This window comes from Sciurus vulgaris (genome assembly GCF_902686455.1).
Source record: "Sciurus vulgaris genome assembly, chromosome: X".
Taxonomy (NCBI): Eukaryota; Metazoa; Chordata; class Mammalia; order Rodentia; family Sciuridae; genus Sciurus; species Sciurus vulgaris.
Window position 1 is genome coordinate 136,842,463 of NC_136471.1, and position 18,385 is coordinate 136,860,847.

At 51.5% G+C, this 18,385-nt stretch overlaps 1 protein-coding gene across 1 annotated transcript in view; it reads left to right on the plus strand.

Annotated features, from left to right (window-relative positions):
• The window catches only part of ARSD (arylsulfatase D), a 30,292-nt gene extending 14,915 nt beyond the window's left edge, over positions 1-15,377 (plus strand). Inside the window, exons 6-10 of the mRNA XM_079124990.1 lie at positions 670-806; positions 2,289-2,423; positions 2,734-2,896; positions 3,248-3,369; positions 14,278-15,377. Coding sequence (XP_078981116.1) covers positions 670-806; positions 2,289-2,423; positions 2,734-2,896; positions 3,248-3,369; positions 14,278-14,654 — 934 coding nt within the window. The 3' untranslated portion in view covers positions 14,655-15,377. The remainder of the gene's footprint in view (positions 1-669; positions 807-2,288; positions 2,424-2,733; positions 2,897-3,247; positions 3,370-14,277) is intronic.
• The last annotated feature ends 3,008 nt before the right edge of the window (positions 15,378-18,385 follow it).

Consider the following 18,385-nt stretch of genomic DNA (forward strand, 5'->3'; position numbering starts at 1 on the left):
CCAAGGAGCCAGGGACAGGATATAGTCCCCAAGGAGCCAGGGAGAGGATATAGTCCCCAAGGAGCCAGGGACAGGATATAGTCCCCAAGGAGCCAGGGAGAGGATATAGTCCCCAAGGAGCCAGGGACAGGATATAGTCCCCAAGGAGCCAGGGACAGGGTATAGTCCCCAAGGAGCCAGGGACAGGATATAGTCCCCAAGGAGCCAGGGAGAGGATATAGTCCCCAAGGAGCCAGGGACAGGATATAGTCCCCAAGGAGCCAGGGAGAGGATATAGTCCCCAAGGAGCCAGGGAGAGGATATAGTCCTCAAGGAGCCAGGGACAGGATATAGTCCCCAAGGAGCCAGGGACAGGATATAGTCCCCAAGGAGCCAGGGACAGGATATAGTCCCCAAGGGATGTCCCAGTGACCACCTCCTCCAGCCACACGCCACTTGCCTCCGGTCACCACCTAGTTGGTCCGCTCAAGTGGATCCATCCAGTGACCAGGTTACGCCCCTCGCAACCCGATCACTTCTCCTCTGAACCTTCCTGCTTTGTCTGCCGCACGAGCTCTTGGGGGCACCTCGTGGTGAGACCGTAAGGACGACCCAGGTCACTGGGGCAGCAGATTGCGGTCCACTGCGAATGCATCCTCGTCCGTAATGCAAGCGGCGTTCCTCTTTCAGAAACAAGGACAGGCCCTTCCTCCTCTTCGTGTCCCTGCTGCACGTGCACACTCCTCTCCCGACGACCAAAGCCTTCCTGGGGAGAAGCCGCCACGGCTTGTATGGCGACAACGTGGAGGAGATGGACTGGCTTGTGGGTAAGTCCAGGGCACCAGGGCGTTGTTTCCTGTGGCTGGGGTGAGGACCATCCATCCCTCTCTGGACCCAGATTGTGTCACGACGTGGAGAAGAAGAATCCCATGTGCCTCGTTGGTGGGAATGACAGTGAGCACGGGCATTTTGAAAAATGGGACTGGTGTTCCCCAGAAATGTAAAACAAATGAGCGTTCGATCCAGCGATCCCCCCATGGCCTTCGTACCCAAGGGGAAGGAGATCGTAGAGGAAGAGACAGCTGCTCTCTGTAGCACTGTTTGCGATGACCACAGCATAGAATCCACCCAGGAGACCCTTTGTGGGTGAATCCGTAAAGAAACTGAGCCGTGTTGGCACAGCTCAGTGGAATACTATTCGGCCATGAAAAAGGATGGTTTCCTGTCATTTGTGAACAAAGTGCATTATGTTCAGTGAGATTAAGCCACAAACTATAAGACAAATACTGTGTGAACTCACTCAGTTACAGGAGGTTAAAAAGAAAAAGAAGTTGACTTCACAGTAGTCGGGGGGTCTACTAGAGACTGCGGAGGAAGGGGAAGGGAGAGATGGGGAGAGGTTGGTTCCCGGACACAGTGTTCATGTGTTCACCTGCTCTGTTGCACAGGGGGTTGACTGCAAACAGCTAGGGATGGTTTTGAGTTTTCTCAGCTGAAAGACGAGATCAATGTTCGAGGCACTTAAAATGCGGATTAACCTGAATGGATCATTAATCCTGGTAGATGGATATCAAATTATCATAGTGTACCCCTAAATATCCACACATATGTGCCTTTTTTTTTATACTGGGGGTTGAACCCACGGGTGCTCTTCCACTGACCCCCATTCCCAGCTCTTTATTATTATTATTATTTTTTTTTTAATTTTGAGACAGGATCTTGCCAAGTTGCTGAGGCTGGCCTCTATCTTGTGACCCTCCTGCCTCAGCCTCCCGAGCCCCTGGGATTACAGGCGTGCATGATGGCACCTGGCTCAATTTTTTCTTTTTAAAGAAAAAAAGACCAAGAATAAGGGGTGTATTGGGAATATTGATGATTGGTAAGAAGGACCACTGGTCCCCAGGGATGGAGCCATTGCTGGGTCAGCAGGTGTTCCCCACTCAGCTGAGGGTGGCCACCATATGCAGGAGCCTGTAGATGCTCATTGCTTTTTCCCGCCACCGAGCCACCCCCTCATGCCCTCATTACGGGCTCGCAACCCCACAGGCACAGCACATTCAAAACCAGGTCTGCAGGCGACGTCCTGGGAATTTCTGGGCGAGTCTCCTGAGTTTTGTGGTGATACCGGACCCAGCAGACCTGGGTTCCAGGGTCTCAGCGCCGTGACCACACGTGTCCCCGTGAGCTCCAAGTGGGGTGCTCTTCCTGTGACTGTGCAGAACGAGGTGGCTTGCTCAGAAAAGGGACACATGCCCCACCGGCTGAGACCCCAGTGGGTGCCCACCTGACGCCTTCCACTTTTGGCAAAGGTAAGATTCTCGACGCTCTCGAAGAGAACGGCCTGAGGAACTCCACCTTCACCTACTTCGCCTCGGACCACGGGGGCTCTTTGGGGGCCAGAGATGAACGCCAGCAGCTAGGGGGGTGGAACGGAATCTACAGAGGTGAGGGGCCTGCCTGGGCGAGGGGAGGGGACGGTGAGGCACAGGACCCCACCTGGAAGCTCCCAGAGCAAGCAGGACTGGAAGAGGAGGAGTGGGAGGGGAGGAGAGAAGGAGGAGGAGGAAGAGGAGGAGCAGGAGGAGGAGGGGGAGATGGAGGAGGTGGGGGAGGAGCAGGAGGAGGAGCAGGAGGAAGAGGCAGAGGAGGAATCGTTAGCCGAGGAGGAGCGGCCCCTGCGCAGGGCTCTGCACACCTGCGTGTGCCTGGGCAGCTGACTCCCTGCAGGAGCCTAGGGATGTCTCTTCCTGGCAGGTGGCAAAGGCATGGGCGGCTGGGAAGGGGGCATCCGTGTGCCCGGCATCCTCCGGTGGCCTGGGGTGCTGCCCGCCGGCCGCGTGATCCAAGAACCCACCAGCCTGATGGACGTGTTTCCCACCGTGGTCCAGCTGGGGGGCGGCCAGGTGCCCCAGGACAGGTGCGTGCTCAGCAGAACCTGCGCCCTCCTTCCCACGCACTCCCACTCTCTCACGTTCGGGGTGAAAAGACCAGGAGACATCTTGTCATGGAGCATTAGCCCAGGGGGCAGTGCGGCTCAGTGGTCAGCACTCGCCAAGGGGCCCTGGGCGCCAGCCCCAGCCCCAAAAGGAAAACCAAGAAAGGAGAAGAGAAAGAGGAAGGAAGGAGGGAGGAGGGAGGGAGGGAGGAGGGAGCAGGTCTGTGACCTGCTCAGCCAGGGCCCCACAGCCTGGCCAGTTACCTCAGCAGCTGCTGCATCGCCTCCTGTGGAGCCTCCATTGACACGGTCCATGGTCTCTGCTCCGCACAGGGTAATCGACGGCCACAGCCTGCTGCCACTGCTACGGGGCGCCCAGGAGCACTCGGCGCACGAGTTCCTCTTCCATTACTGCGGGCGGGCCCTGCACGCGGCTCGCTGGCACCAGAGGGACAGTGAGTAGAGCCCTGCCCGGCCGCAGGCTTGCCATGGGGACGCAGAGAAGCACCGCACGGGTGCTGGGCGATGGGGGTGGACGCTCGGGTGGATGGGTGGGTGGGTGGATGAATGGGTGGATGGATGGCTGGACGGATGGATGGATGGATGGATGGATGGATGGATGGATGGGTGGGTGGATGGATGGATTGATGGATGAACAGATGGATGGGTGATGGATGATGGTGGATAGATGGATGGATGAATGGTTGGACAGATGGATGGATAGGTGGATGGATGGGATGGGTGGATGGATGGATGGGTGGGTGGATGGATGGATGGATGGATGGATGGATAGATGGGTGGATGGATGGGTGGATGGATGGATGGGTGGATGGATGGATGGATGGATGGACGGGTGGATGGGTGATGGATGATGGTGGATAGATGAATAGATAGATAATGCATAGATGGATGGATGAATGGTTGGACAGATGGATGGATGGGTGGATGGATAGGTGATATTATATAATGGTTGGATGGGTAGATAAATGATGGATGGGTGGGTGGATGGATGGATGGATAGATAGATGGGCGCATGGGTAGATGGGTGGATGGATGGACAGATGAATGAATGGACAGGTTGAATGAATTGATTGATGAATGGATGGAGGCATGGGTGGATGGATAGATGGGTAGATGGATGGAGGGATGGGTAGATAGATAATGATGGATAAATGGATGGATGGATGGATGGACAGATGGATTGATAAAATTGATGGATAGATGGATGGATGATGCATAGATAGATGATAGTGGATAAATGAATAGATGGATGGATGGATGGATGGATGGATAGATATATAGATAGATGATTGTGGATAAATGGATGGATGGATGCATAGATGGATAGATGGATGGATGGACAGATGGATAGATGGTGTATAAATGAATAGATGGATGGATGGATGAATGGATAGATAGATGAAAGTACATAAAATAATGGATGGGTACATAGATAATGGATAAATGGATGGGTGGATGGATGGATTGATGGATGGATAGGTGGGGAGATAGATGCTGTGTGAATATATGGACATAATGCATAGGTGTATGCATAGCTAATCACGGAGAGTTACCTGCTTTCATCCAATATTTAAATGCTCATCTCATCTGAAAATATGCTTTCATAGGGACATTAGATTCCTATAGGGATGATTGATAGATGCAGAGCTACATAGATGCCACATGGAAAGGGTGATAGATGATACATAAGGACAGATGATAGACAGCAGAGATAGGTGCATAGACAGGTATGGATGAGCAACAGTAGGTGCAGAGAGTTGGACACATAGACAGATAGAATGGATGGATGCCTGCAAATATGACTGACAAAGATTCACAGATAATAAACAGATGAAGGGATTGATAGGTATGTGATGGATCTGGATAGATAGATGATAGATAATCCACAGATGTTAAGCAGGTAAATAGACATAGTAGACAAATACATGATAGCTACATAGCTAATAGACAGGTGATAGATGAGGGTGGGTAGATAGCGAGACAGGTGTAGATGATTGATAGATGCACAGCAGATCATACATAGGGTCATCTGCAGATCTCGGGTTGGAGATACAAATCTCAGGGCAACTGTACAGATGGGAAGTTCTAGCTGGGATTAAAGATACAGTCTTGAATTTGGAGATAAGAACTTTACCTAGAATCTCAATGCCAAAATTCCTTTCTCCTTAGGTGGGTGTGTGGGAGGGGTCAGTGTGTACGTGTGTGAGAGTGTGTTTTAAGAACATGAACTGATTAGATGAGGCCCACCACAGCATGGAGGGTTACCTGGTTTTGTCTAAGTCTAGAGATTTACATGGTAATCTCATTTGAAAACACGTACTTTCTCAGTGACATCTAGACTCCTGTAGGGACAAATATCTGGGTATCACAGTCTGTCCAATATAGCACAGGAGATTCACCACCACAGAGCCAGGGGAAGTGGTGCATGCCCGTTATTCCAGCAGCTCGGGAGGCTGAGACAGGAGGATCACGAGTTCAAAGCCAACCTCAGCAATGGGGAGGCCCTAAGCAACTCAGGGAGACCCTGCTTCTAAATCAAATACAAAAGAGGGCTGGGGAGATGGCTCAGGTGTCAAGTGCACCTGAGTTCAGGCCCAGTACCACCCCACCTCAAAAAAAAAAAAAAATATTCTCCGGCACAGACCAAATTTTCTCCTGCCATCTGGGAAGTCACTGTTACTGCACAGGAGTAAGCAGCTGGCGTTGGGCCCTTTGGCCGTGTTCTCACTGGCTTTCCACCTGCGCTCTGAGCCCACGGGAAGACGTCCCCTGATCTGCTGGGTGACATGTGCTACTCTTTGGGTGCACAGGGGTGATCCTCCCAGGACACAGGATGGTTTAAAAATAGGGGCAAAGCGTGAGAATAGAGCAAAACCTCTGTGACTAACCCGGAGGGTGGCCTCACGCACCTTGGGGGGTGAGTCATGCAGCCACCATACCTATCATCTACGGGCACCTGCCCCTCGGTCCGTCTCCTGTCTGTCATCTAATGACTTTCAGCTGTCAGTCATCCACACCCTCCAACATTTCTTTATATGCCCACCATCTGTCTCTCAGCCAGACACCCGCGTGCCTTTCTCTCCACCTACTACCTGTCAGTCACCCACACACAGTCATCCATCTCTCTCCACCTATCATCTGTCAATCACCCACGCACCCTCCTCCGTTTCTCTCTGCACCGATCAACTGTCAATCATGCACACACCCTCCTCCATTTCTCTCTCCACCTATCATCTGTCCCTCGTCCACACACCGTCCTCCATTTCTCTCTCCACCTATCATCTGTCCCTCGTCCACACACCATCCTCCATTTCTCTCTCCACCTATCATCTGTCAATCACCCACACACCCTCCTCCATTTCTCTCTCCACCTATCATCTGTCAATCACCCACACACCCTCCTCCATTTCTCTCTCCACCTATCATCTGTCCCTCGTCCACGCACCCTCTTCCGTTTCTCTCTCCACCTATCATCTGTCAATCATCCACACACCCTCCTCCATTTCTCTCTCCACCTATCATCTGTCAATCACCCACACACCCTCCTCCATTTCTCTCTCCACCTATCATCTGTCAATCATCCACACACCCTCCTCCATTTCTCTCTCCACCTATCATCTGTCCCTCGTCCACACACCCTCCTCCATTTCTCTCTGCACCTATCATCTGTCAATCACCCACGCACCCTCCTCCGTTTCTCTCTGCACCTATCATCTGTCAATCATCCATGCACCCTTCTCCATTTCTCTCTCCACCTATCATCTGTCCCTCGTCCACGCACCCTCTTCCGTTTCTCTCTCCACCTATCATCTGTCAATCATCCACACACCCTCCTCCATTTCTCTCTCCACCTATCATCTGTCAATCATCCACACACCCTCCTCCATTTCTCTCTCCACCTATCATCTGTCAATCACCCACACACCCTCCTCCATTTCTCTCTCCACCTATCATCTGTCAATCACCCACACACCCTCCTCCATTTCTCTCTCCACCTATCATCTGTCAATCATCCACACACCCTCCTCCATTTCTCTCTCCACCTATCATCTGTCAATCACCCACGCACCCTCCTCCATTTCTCTCTGCACCTATCATCTGTCAATCACCCACACACCCTCCTCCATTTCTCTCTCCACCTATCATCTGTCAATCACCCACACACCCTCCTCCATTTCTCTCTCCACCTATCATCTGTCAATCACCCACACACCCTCCTCCATTTCTCTCTCCACCTATCATCTGTCCCTCGTCCACACACCCTCCTCCATTTCTCTCTCCACCTATCATCTGTCAATCACCCACACACCCTCCTCCATTTCTCTCTCCACCTATCATCTGTCAATCATCCACACACCCTCCTCCATTTCTCTCTCCACCTATCATCTGTCAATCACCCACACACCCTCCTCCATTTCTCTCTCCACCTATCATCTGTCAATCACCCACACACCCTCCTCCATTTCTCTCTCCACCTATCATCTGTCAATCACCCACACACCCTCCTCCATTTCTCTCTCCACCTATCATCTGTCAATCACCCACGCACCCTCCTCCATTTCTCTCTCCCCCCTATCATCTGTCAATCACCCACACACCCTCCTCCATTTCTCTCTCCACCTATCATCTGTCAATCACCCACACACCCTCCTCCATTTCTCTCTCCACCTATCATCTGTCAATCACCCACACACCCTCCTCCATTTCTCTCTCCACCTATCATCTGTCCCTCGTCCACACACCCTCCTCCATTTCTCTCTCCACCTATCATCTGTCAATCACCCACACACCCTCCTCCATTTCTCTCTCCACCTATCATCTGTCAATCACCCACACACCCTCCTCCATTTCTCTCTCCACCTATCATCTGTCCCTCGTCCACACACCCTCCTCCATTTCTCTCTCCACCTATCATCTGTCAATCATCCACACACCCTCCTCCATTTCTCTCTCCACCTATCATCTGTCAATCACCCACACACCCTCCTCCATTTCTCTCTCCACCTATCATCTGTCAATCATCCACACACCCTCCTCCATTTCTCTCTCCACCTATCATCTGTCAATCATCCACACACCCTCCTCCATTTCTCTCTCCACCTATCATCTGTCCCTCGTCCACGCACCCTCTTCCGTTTCTCTCTCCACCTATCATCTGTCAATCATCCACACACCCTCCTCCATTTCTCTCTCCACCTATCATCTGTCAATCACCCACACACCCTCCTCCATTTCTCTCTCCACCTATCATCTGTCAATCATCCACACACCCTCCTCCATTTCTCTCTCCACCTATCATCTGTCAATCATCCACACACCCTCCTCCATTTCTCTCTCCACCTATCATCTGTCAATCATCCACACACCCTCCTCCATTTCTCTCTCCACCTATCATCTGTCAATCATCCACACACCCTCCTCCATTTCTCTCTCCACCTATCATCTGTCCCTCGTCCACGCACCCTCTTCCGTTTCTCTCTCCACCTATCATCTGTCAATCATCCACACACCCTCCTCCATTTCTCTCTCCACCTATCATCTGTCAATCACCCACACACCCTCCTCCATTTCTCTCTCCACCTATCATCTGTCAATCATCCACACACCCTCCTCCATTTCTCTCTCCACCTATCATCTGTCCCTCGTCCACGCACCCTCTTCCGTTTCTCTCTCCACCTATCATCTGTCAATCATCCACACACCCTCCTCCTTTTCTCTCTCCACCTATCATCTGTCAATCATCCACACACCCTCCTCCATTTCTCTCTCCACCTATCATCTGTCAATCACCCACACACCCTCCTCCATTTCTCTCTCCACCTATCATCTGTCAATCACCCACACACCCTCCTCCATTTCTCTCTCCACCTATCATCTGTCAATCATCCACACACCCTCCTCCATTTCTCTCTCCACCTATCATCTGTCAATCACCCACGCACCCTCCTCCATTTCTCTCTGCACGTATCATCTGTCAATCACCCACACACCCTCCTCCATTTCTCTCTCCACCTATCATCTGTCAATCACCCACACACCCTCCTCCATTTCTCTCTCCACCTATCATCTGTCAATCACCCACACACCCTCCTCCATTTCTCTCTCCACCTATCATCTGTCCCTCGTCCACACACCCTCCTCCATTTCTCTCTCCACCTATCATCTGTCAATCACCCACACACCCTCCTCCATTTCTCTCTCCACCTATCATCTGTCAATCATCCACACACCCTCCTCCATTTCTCTCTCCACCTATCATCTGTCAATCACCCACACACCCTCCTCCATTTCTCTCTCCACCTATCATCTGTCAATCACCCACACACCCTCCTCCATTTCTCTCTCCACCTATCATCTGTCAATCATCCACACACCCTCCTCCATTTCTCTCTCCACCTATCATCTGTCAATCACCCACGCACCCTCCTCCATTTCTCTCTGCACCTATCATCTGTCAATCACCCACACACCCTCCTCCATTTCTCTCTCCACCTATCATCTGTCAATCACCCACACACCCTCCTCCATTTCTCTCTCCACCTATCATCTGTCAATCACCCACACACCCTCCTCCATTTCTCTCTCCACCTATCATCTGTCCCTCGTCCACACACCCTCCTCCATTTCTCTCTCCACCTATCATCTGTCAATCACCCACACACCCTCCTCCATTTCTCTCTCCACCTATCATCTGTCAATCACCCACACACCCTCCTCCATTTCTCTCTCCACCTATCATCTGTCCCTCGTCCACACACCCTCCTCCATTTCTCTCTCCACCTATCATCTGTCAATCATCCACACACCCTCCTCCATTTCTCTCTCCACCTATCATCTGTCAATCACCCACACACCCTCCTCCATTTCTCTCTCCACCTATCATCTGTCAATCATCCACACACCCTCCTCCATTTCTCTCTCCACCTATCATCTGTCAATCATCCACACACCCTCCTCCATTTCTCTCTCCACCTATCATCTGTCCCTCGTCCACGCACCCTCTTCCGTTTCTCTCTCCACCTATCATCTGTCAATCATCCACACACCCTCCTCCATTTCTCTCTCCACCTATCATCTGTCAATCACCCACACACCCTCCTCCATTTCTCTCTCCACCTATCATCTGTCAATCATCCACACACCCTCCTCCATTTCTCTCTCCACCTATCATCTGTCAATCATCCACACACCCTCCTCCATTTCTCTCTCCACCTATCATCTGTCAATCATCCACACACCCTCCTCCATTTCTCTCTCCACCTATCATCTGTCAATCATCCACACACCCTCCTCCATTTCTCTCTCCACCTATCATCTGTCCCTCGTCCACGCACCCTCTTCCGTTTCTCTCTCCACCTATCATCTGTCAATCATCCACACACCCTCCTCCATTTCTCTCTCCACCTATCATCTGTCAATCACCCACACACCCTCCTCCATTTCTCTCTCCACCTATCATCTGTCAATCATCCACACACCCTCCTCCATTTCTCTCTCCACCTATCATCTGTCCCTCGTCCACACACCCTCCTCCATTTCTCTCTCCACCTATCATCTGTCAATCATCAACACACCCTCCTCCGTTTCTCTCTCCACCTATCATCTGTCCCTCGTCCACACACCATCCTCCATTTCTCTCTGCACCTATCATCTGTCAATCACCCACGCACCCTCCTCCGTTTCTCTCTGCACCTATCATCTGTCAATCATCCATGCACCCTTCTCCATTTCTCTCTCCACCTATCATCTGTCCCTCGTCCACGCACCCTCTTCCGTTTCTCTCTCCACCTATCATCTGTCAATCATCCACACACCCTCCTCCTTTTCTCTCTCCACCTATCATCTGTCAATCATCCACACACCCTCCTCCATTTCTCTCTCCACCTATCATCTGTCAATCACCCACACACCCTCCTCCATTTCTCTCTCCACCTATCATCTGTCAATCACCCACACACCCTCCTCCATTTCTCTCTCCACCTATCATCTGTCAATCATCCACACACCCTCCTCCATTTCTCTCTCCACCTATCATCTGTCAATCACCCACGCACCCTCCTCCATTTCTCTCTGCACCTATCATCTGTCAATCACCCACACACCCTCCTCCATTTCTCTCTCCACCTATCATCTGTCAATCACCCACACACCCTCCTCCATTTCTCTCTCCACCTATCATCTGTCCCTCGTCCACACACCCTCCTCCATTTCTCTCTCCACCTATCATCTGTCAATCACCCACACACCCTCCTCCATTTCTCTCTCCACCTATCATCTGTCAATCACCCACACACCCTCCTCCATTTCTCTCTCCACCTATCATCTGTCCCTCGTCCACACACCCTCCTCCATTTCTCTCTCCACCTATCATCTGTCAATCATCCACACACCCTCCTCCATTTCTCTCTCCACCTATCATCTGTCAATCACCCACACACCATCCTCCATTTCTCTCTGCACCTATCATCTGTCAATCACCCACACACCCTCCTCCATTTCTCTCTCCACCTATCATCTGTCAATCACCCACACACCCTGCTCCATTTCTCTCTCCACCTATCATCTGTCAATCATCCACGCACCCTCCTCCATTTCTCTCTCCACCTATCATCTGTCAATCACCCACGCACCCTCCTCCATTTCTCTCTCCACCTATCATCTGTCAATCACCCACGCCCCCTCCTCCATTTCTCTCTCCACCTATCATCTGTCAATCACCCACGCACCCTCCTCCATTTCTCTCTCCACCTATCATCTGTCAATCACCCACACACCCTCCTCCATTTCTCTCTCCACCTATCATCTGTCAATCACCCACGCACCCTCCTCCATTTCTCTCTCCACCTATCATCTGTCAATCATCCACACACCCTCCTCCATTTCTCTCTCCACCTATCATCTGTCAATCATCCACACACCCTCCTCCATTTCTCTCTCCACCTATCATCTGTCAATCATCCACACACCCTCCTCCATTTCTCTCTCCACCTATCATCTGTCAATCACCCACGCACCCTCCTCCATTTCTCTCTCCACCTATCATCTGTCAATCACCCACGCACCCTCCTCCATTTCTCTCTCCACCTATCATCTGTCAATCACCCACGCACCCTCCTCCATTTCTCTCTCCACCTATCATCTGTCAATCACCCACACACCCTCCTCCATTTCTCTCTCCACCTATCATCTGTCAATCATCCACACACCCTCCTCCATTTCTCTCTCCACCTATCATCTGTCAATCATCCACGCACCCTCCTCCATTTCTCTCTCCACCTATCATCTGTCAATCACCCACGCACCCTCCTCCATTTCTCTCTCCACCTATCATCTGTCAATCACCCACACACCCTCCTCCATTTCTCTCTCCACCTATCATCTGTCAATCACCCACGCACCCTCCTCCATTTCTCTCTCCACCTATCATCTGTCAATCATCCACACACCCTCCTCCATTTCTCTCTCCACCTATCATCTGTCAATCATCCACACACCCTCCTCCATTTCTCTCTCCACCTATCATCTGTCAATCATCATAACACCCTCCTCCGTTTCTCTCTCCACCTATCATCTGTCCCTCGTCCACACACCATCCTCCATTTCTCTCTGCACCTATCATCTGTCAATCACCCACGCACCCTCCTCCGTTTCTCTCTGCACCTATCATCTGTCAATCATCCACGCACCCTTCTCCATTTCTCTCTGCACCTATCATCTGTCAATCACCCACACACCCTCCTCCTTTTCTCTCTCCACCTATCATCTGTCCTCGTGCACTCACCGTCCTCCATTTCTCTCTCCACCTATCATCTGTCAATCACCCACACACCCTCCTCCATTTCTCTCTCCACCTATCATCTGTCCTCGTGCACGCACCGTCCTCCATTTCTCTCTCCACCTATCATCTGTCAATCATCCACACACCCTCCTCTATTTCTCTCTCCACCTATCATCTGTCAATCACCCACACACCCTCCTCCATTTCTCTCTGCTCCTATCATCTGTCAATCACCCACACACCCTCCTCCATTTCTCTCTCCACCTATCATCTGTCAATCACCCACGCACCCTCTTCCGTTTCTCTCTCCACCTATCATCTGTCAATCACCCACACACCCTCCTCCATTTCTCTCTCCACCTATCATCTGTCAATCACCCACACACCCTCCTCCATTTCTCTCTCCACCTATCATCTGTCCCTCGTCCACACACCCTCCTCCATTTCTCTCTCCACCTATCATCTGTCCCTCGTCCACACACCCTCCTCCATTTCTCTCTCCACCTATCATCTGTCCCTCGTCCACACACCCTCCTCCATTTCTCTCTCCACCTATCATCTGTCAATCATGCACACACCATCCTCCATTTCTCTCTCCACCTATCATCTGTCAATCATGCACACACCATCCTCCATTTCTCTCTCCACTTATCATCTGTCAATCATCCACACACCCTCTTCCATTTCTCTCTCCACTTATCATCTGTCAATCATCCACGCACCCTCCTCCGTTTCTCTCTCCACTTATCATCTGTCCCTCGTCCACGCACCATCCTCCATTTCTCTCTGCACCTATCATCTGTCAATCATCCACACACCTTCCTCCATTTCTCTCTGTACCTATCATCTGTCAATCATCCACGCACCCTCCTCCATTTCTCTCTCCAGCTGTCATCTGTCCCTCGTCCACGCACCCTCCTCCATTTCTCTCTCCACCTATCATCTGTCCCTCGTCCACACACCCTCCTCCATTTCTCTCTCCACCTATCATCTGTCAATCACCCACACACCATCCTCCATTTCTCTCTCCACCTATCATCTGTCAATCACCCACGCACCCTCCTCCATTTCTCTCTCCACCTATCATCTGTCAATCATCCACGCACCCTCCTCCGTTTCTCTCTCCACTTATCATCTGTCCCTCGTCCACGCACCATCCTCCATTTCTCTCTGCACCTATCATCTGTCAATCATCCACACACCCTCCTCCATTTCTCTCTGTACCTATCATCTGTCAATCATCCACGCACCCTCCTCCATTTCTCTCTCCAGCTGTCATCTGTCCCTCGTCCACGCACCCTCCTCCATTTCTCTCTCCACCTATCATCTGTCAATCATCCACACACCCTCCTCCATTTCTCTCTCCACCTATCACCCTCGTCCATGCACCGTCCTCCGTTTCTCTCTGTATAAATCGTCTGTCAGTCAACACCCTGTCCTCCTGGGCTGCCCTTTGTGGACACACACCCGCAGCATTAGGTCCACGTGCGTCCTCGGGCCCAGGCCTGACTTAGACAGTCGCAGCCCAGTGGGTGTCTGCCTCAATTCCTCCCTTTGCCCTCAGGTGGCCGAGTCTGGAAGGTGCATTACGTGACGCCGCAGTTCCACCCCGCGGGTTCGGGGTCCTGCCTTAACCAGCACCTCTGCCCTTGCTCCGGGGAGGGCGTCATCCACCACAGCCCGCCTCTGCTCTTCGACCTCTCCAGGGACCCTGCCGAGGCCCAGCCCCTGTCCCCTGACTCTGAGCCCCTGTACCACGCGGTGATCGAGCGGGTGGGCGAGGCCGTGGCGCGGCACCAGGAGACCCTGAGTCCTGTGCCTCAGCAGCTCTCCTTGGGGAACATCATGTGGAAGCCGTGGCTGCAGCCGTGCTGTGGGACCTTCCCCTTCTGCTGGTGCCAGGAGGAGGGGGACAGCTCCCCCCAAGAGCCAGGGCTGTGAGAAGATGCCAAGGGCGACCTGGTGGACAGCACCTCCAGTGCGTCCTGCCTCGGTTTCCCTTCCTGGGGCATCATGCTCCAGCTGGGGAGTGGGTGGTCTCTGGCCTCTTTGTGCAATGAGAGGGTCCCCGGGGATCCAAGACCCCCTAAAGCCAGGGGCACCCCAGGGCTGACATCGACTTCTCACCCGCCAATCATCACACTGCTGCCTTGGGATCCATCTCTGCACACACAGCCTTGCAGCCCACGTGTCTGCACCCACTGGGCTTTGGGTCATGGAGGAAAGAATACCAGGTCCTTTTCCTGTTCTTGTGGTTGGGGATCAGCGATCTCTGAGGACCGATTCCCTAGCCACATCTTCAGGTCACTGTCTCTACCTGCTGTGTCACTTAGAAATGGCCTCAGGCTAGTCACAGAAATCTGGAGAATAAGAAAGCTTTCAACAAACCAATGGGATATTTTTTCTTGGGAAAGGAGAGGCCCTCAGGGAAACAGGCTTTTCCCAACTTCTTCCTGTACCGTCCTAAGAATGTAGGGTCGGCCTCATGGTGTCATGATGGTTGCTGCAGCTCCAGCCATCACATACACATTCCAGGCAATGGGATGGAGCAAGAACAAAAAAGGCAGCCTCTCCTCTGAGTCTCTCCCTGGGAAGGATAATTATCAGGGAACCCAGAACTTTGGATTTCAACTCTTCATTGAAGAAACTAGAAATTGAGGAATGTCTTGAAATGACATTCAATGTCTTGAAATGACTCTCATTTCATTAGAGACTTGAAATGTCTCTAAAGAAATGAGAGTAAGTCTCTGTGGCATGAAAATAAGAACAGCTTCCTGGAACAGATTGACAATTCTGATGCATCATTTAACTGCTGGAAGAAACAACCTTTCTTCATTCTGCTCAGAAGCCCACACGACTGGAGCTGGTTATTAGCAAGTGATCCTCAGAGCAGAGGGTGTCTGAGTGGAAGGCTTTCACTGGGACAAAGCCATCGGAGCTGTTGGACAGACCAAAGAAAGGCACCTGGCATGCTTCAGGTACTTAGGGTTAGAGAGGTGTGCACCTGTAATCCCATCAGCTCAGGAGGCTGAGGCAGGAGGATCGCAAGGTGGAGGCCAGCCTCAGCAACTTAGCGAGACCCTGTCTCAAAATTTTAAAAAGGGATTGGGGATGAGGCTCAGTGGTTAAGTGTCCCTGAGTTAAAAAAAAATTTAAAAATCTAGAGATTTCAATAACAGGGACCACACGAGGGTGGTATTCCAGGGACCAGGGTGGGAGGCAGTGTCCCCAGCTCACAGACGTCCAACCTGGCTAACTCAGAGTAAGAAGTATTTGTCCCATGGATTCACGTGGCAAGGTGGCTGCCCCATGGACAAGTTTGGGGACTAGAAATTGACACTAGCTACATGGCAATCAGTCCTTGAGACTGCTCTGATTTGCTACACGGTCAAACCTGTGCCTGAAGTCACGTGAGGGCCACCTTGGGCATATCTCTTAGCATGTGAATGAGGGTCTTGCCACCTCGGGCTCCTTCTGGGCAGGCAACTGTGGTCGGATCTGCCTGCACCTGTTCCCAGCTCTCCTGTTGCTGGTCTTGAACAAAGAACGTACTTGAAGAGGGTCCTCCTACCACTCATCTCAAGCACAGGGCATGCAGGCCTTTTCTGTCACTAGGAGCCACTATCAGGCCCAGCTATGGAAGTTTCTGGAATCCAGAGATCAAGGAGGCAGGAGCAGCTACCTGGGTGAGGGTCTCAGAGGAAGGGTTAGCTACCCAGGCAGCTGGCCCCTCCCTGCCCTGGTCCCTAAGTCCTTGGAAAGAAATTAATTATTGGTAGAGAGTTTTATTAGAATTTAGATCTGGAATGTTCTCCAAAGACACCTGTGTTGGAGGCGTGGTCTCCAATGCAGCAATGTCCAGAGGTGGGACTTTGGGGAGGTGATTGGCTCATGAGAACTCTGAGCTCATTGGTGGGTTCATCCATTGAGGAGGTGGAGCCTACTTGGAGGAAATGCATCCTTAGGGGTGTGGCCTTGGGACTATATCCTGTCCCTGGCTCCATGGGGACTATATCCTGTCCCTGGCTCCTTGGGGACTATATCCTGTCCCTGGCTCCATGGGGTTGATATCTGGTCCCTGGTGAGCAGAGCTCTCTGCTTCCTGGTGCCACGTCCTGAGCTGCTCTCCTCCTCCAGGCCCTTCCGCCATGATGTTCTGCCTCGCCTTGGCCCAGAGTCATGGACCTGGCCAATCATGGACTGAGATCTCTGAAACTGAGCCAAAATAAATCTTTGCTTCTTTAAGTTGTTCTCCTCAGGTTATTTTGTCACAGCAACAAAGAGCTCACTAGCATATTATTCTTGCATCTGGTCCCTTCCCTCCTCAATCCCATGCTTCCTGGTTGCCAGGAGCAGCTTCCCTCCTCCAGGTCCTTCCGCCATATTGTTGTGCCTCACCTTGTGCCCAGAGCCATGGAGTTGACCAACCATGGACTGAACCTCTGAAACCATGAGCCACAATAAACCTTCCTTCTTCTCAGTTGTTCTCGTCACAGTGATGCAAATCTAACCTAAGGTCCTGGCTGGCTGAAATTCACATGAAGCCACAGGGAATCTGAGCCAAAGGAGGCAGCGTGTAGAGTTCAGGCTTCAGGAACCCACTGGAAAAAAACATCTAGAAAAACAGGGAAGCCCCAACACAAACCAAAAGTGATGAAATGGAAACTTACATGGAGCCTGGGCTGCATGAGCTACCTCCTCTTTTACCTGATTCCTGTTGGTTTTAGATAAAACCATGAACTCAATCAAATTGTTTGCCAGAAACATCCAAATTGATGCCTGTGTTAGTCAGATTTCACCACCGTGACCAGAAGTCTTGACCCAGAACATTCATTTGGGGGCTCCTGGATCCAGAGGTTCAGTCCATGGTCGGCCGACTCCATAGCTCTGGACCCAGGGTAGGAGAACATCGTGGTAGAGCGGCCACACGTCCACATCGTTCATCTCCTCAGGGCTCGTGAAGAAAGGTCTTCGTGTGCCTTGAAGAGCCCCTGAGGTTTCCCTCGCCCTGTTACTTAATCTTCGACGAGAACATAAAGAAACACAACTCAACAAAACCAAAGTTCATGGTCTGAGCCGGTTAATGTGATGAAATTGCTGCCATCCAGGGTCCCTTGGTGTGGTTCGCTGGGCAGCGCCTGAAACAGGACAGTGGGATTTCTCAGGAATCAGTGGCATCACGAAGCCAATCAAAAGCACTGAATAAATGGACAGATTCTCCCAGGATGGTCCCATTTGGTCTTGTATTCCCCATTCGGAATTCTTCTCCTGCACACACCCACTTGACTTTGAAGTCTCGTACCAGATTTTTTGCCATTTATTCACGGAGAAAAGAGTAAATAACAAATTCTCCTCTTTTGGAGAGCCTAAATAGCAGTCACAAACTCACTGCTTAAATGATAAGAGAGGACTGGAGCAGACTGGGAACAAGAATTCCTTAAATGAGAGAAGGGTATGTTTTCTGCCAGGTAATATGAGGCTCTGATAAAAAGCCACCTGGGGAGGGTGGGCTATTTCCAACTCCCTGTTCAACCATCTTTAACAGCCAGAGTTGGCTTCATGGCCTCAAGATGACTGCAGAGCACCATACATCTCAGATGCATTCCAGGCAGCAGGAAGGCAGAAGGGTAACCGCAGTATGCCGGGCAGCTGGTGACTCCATTGGGCTGCTA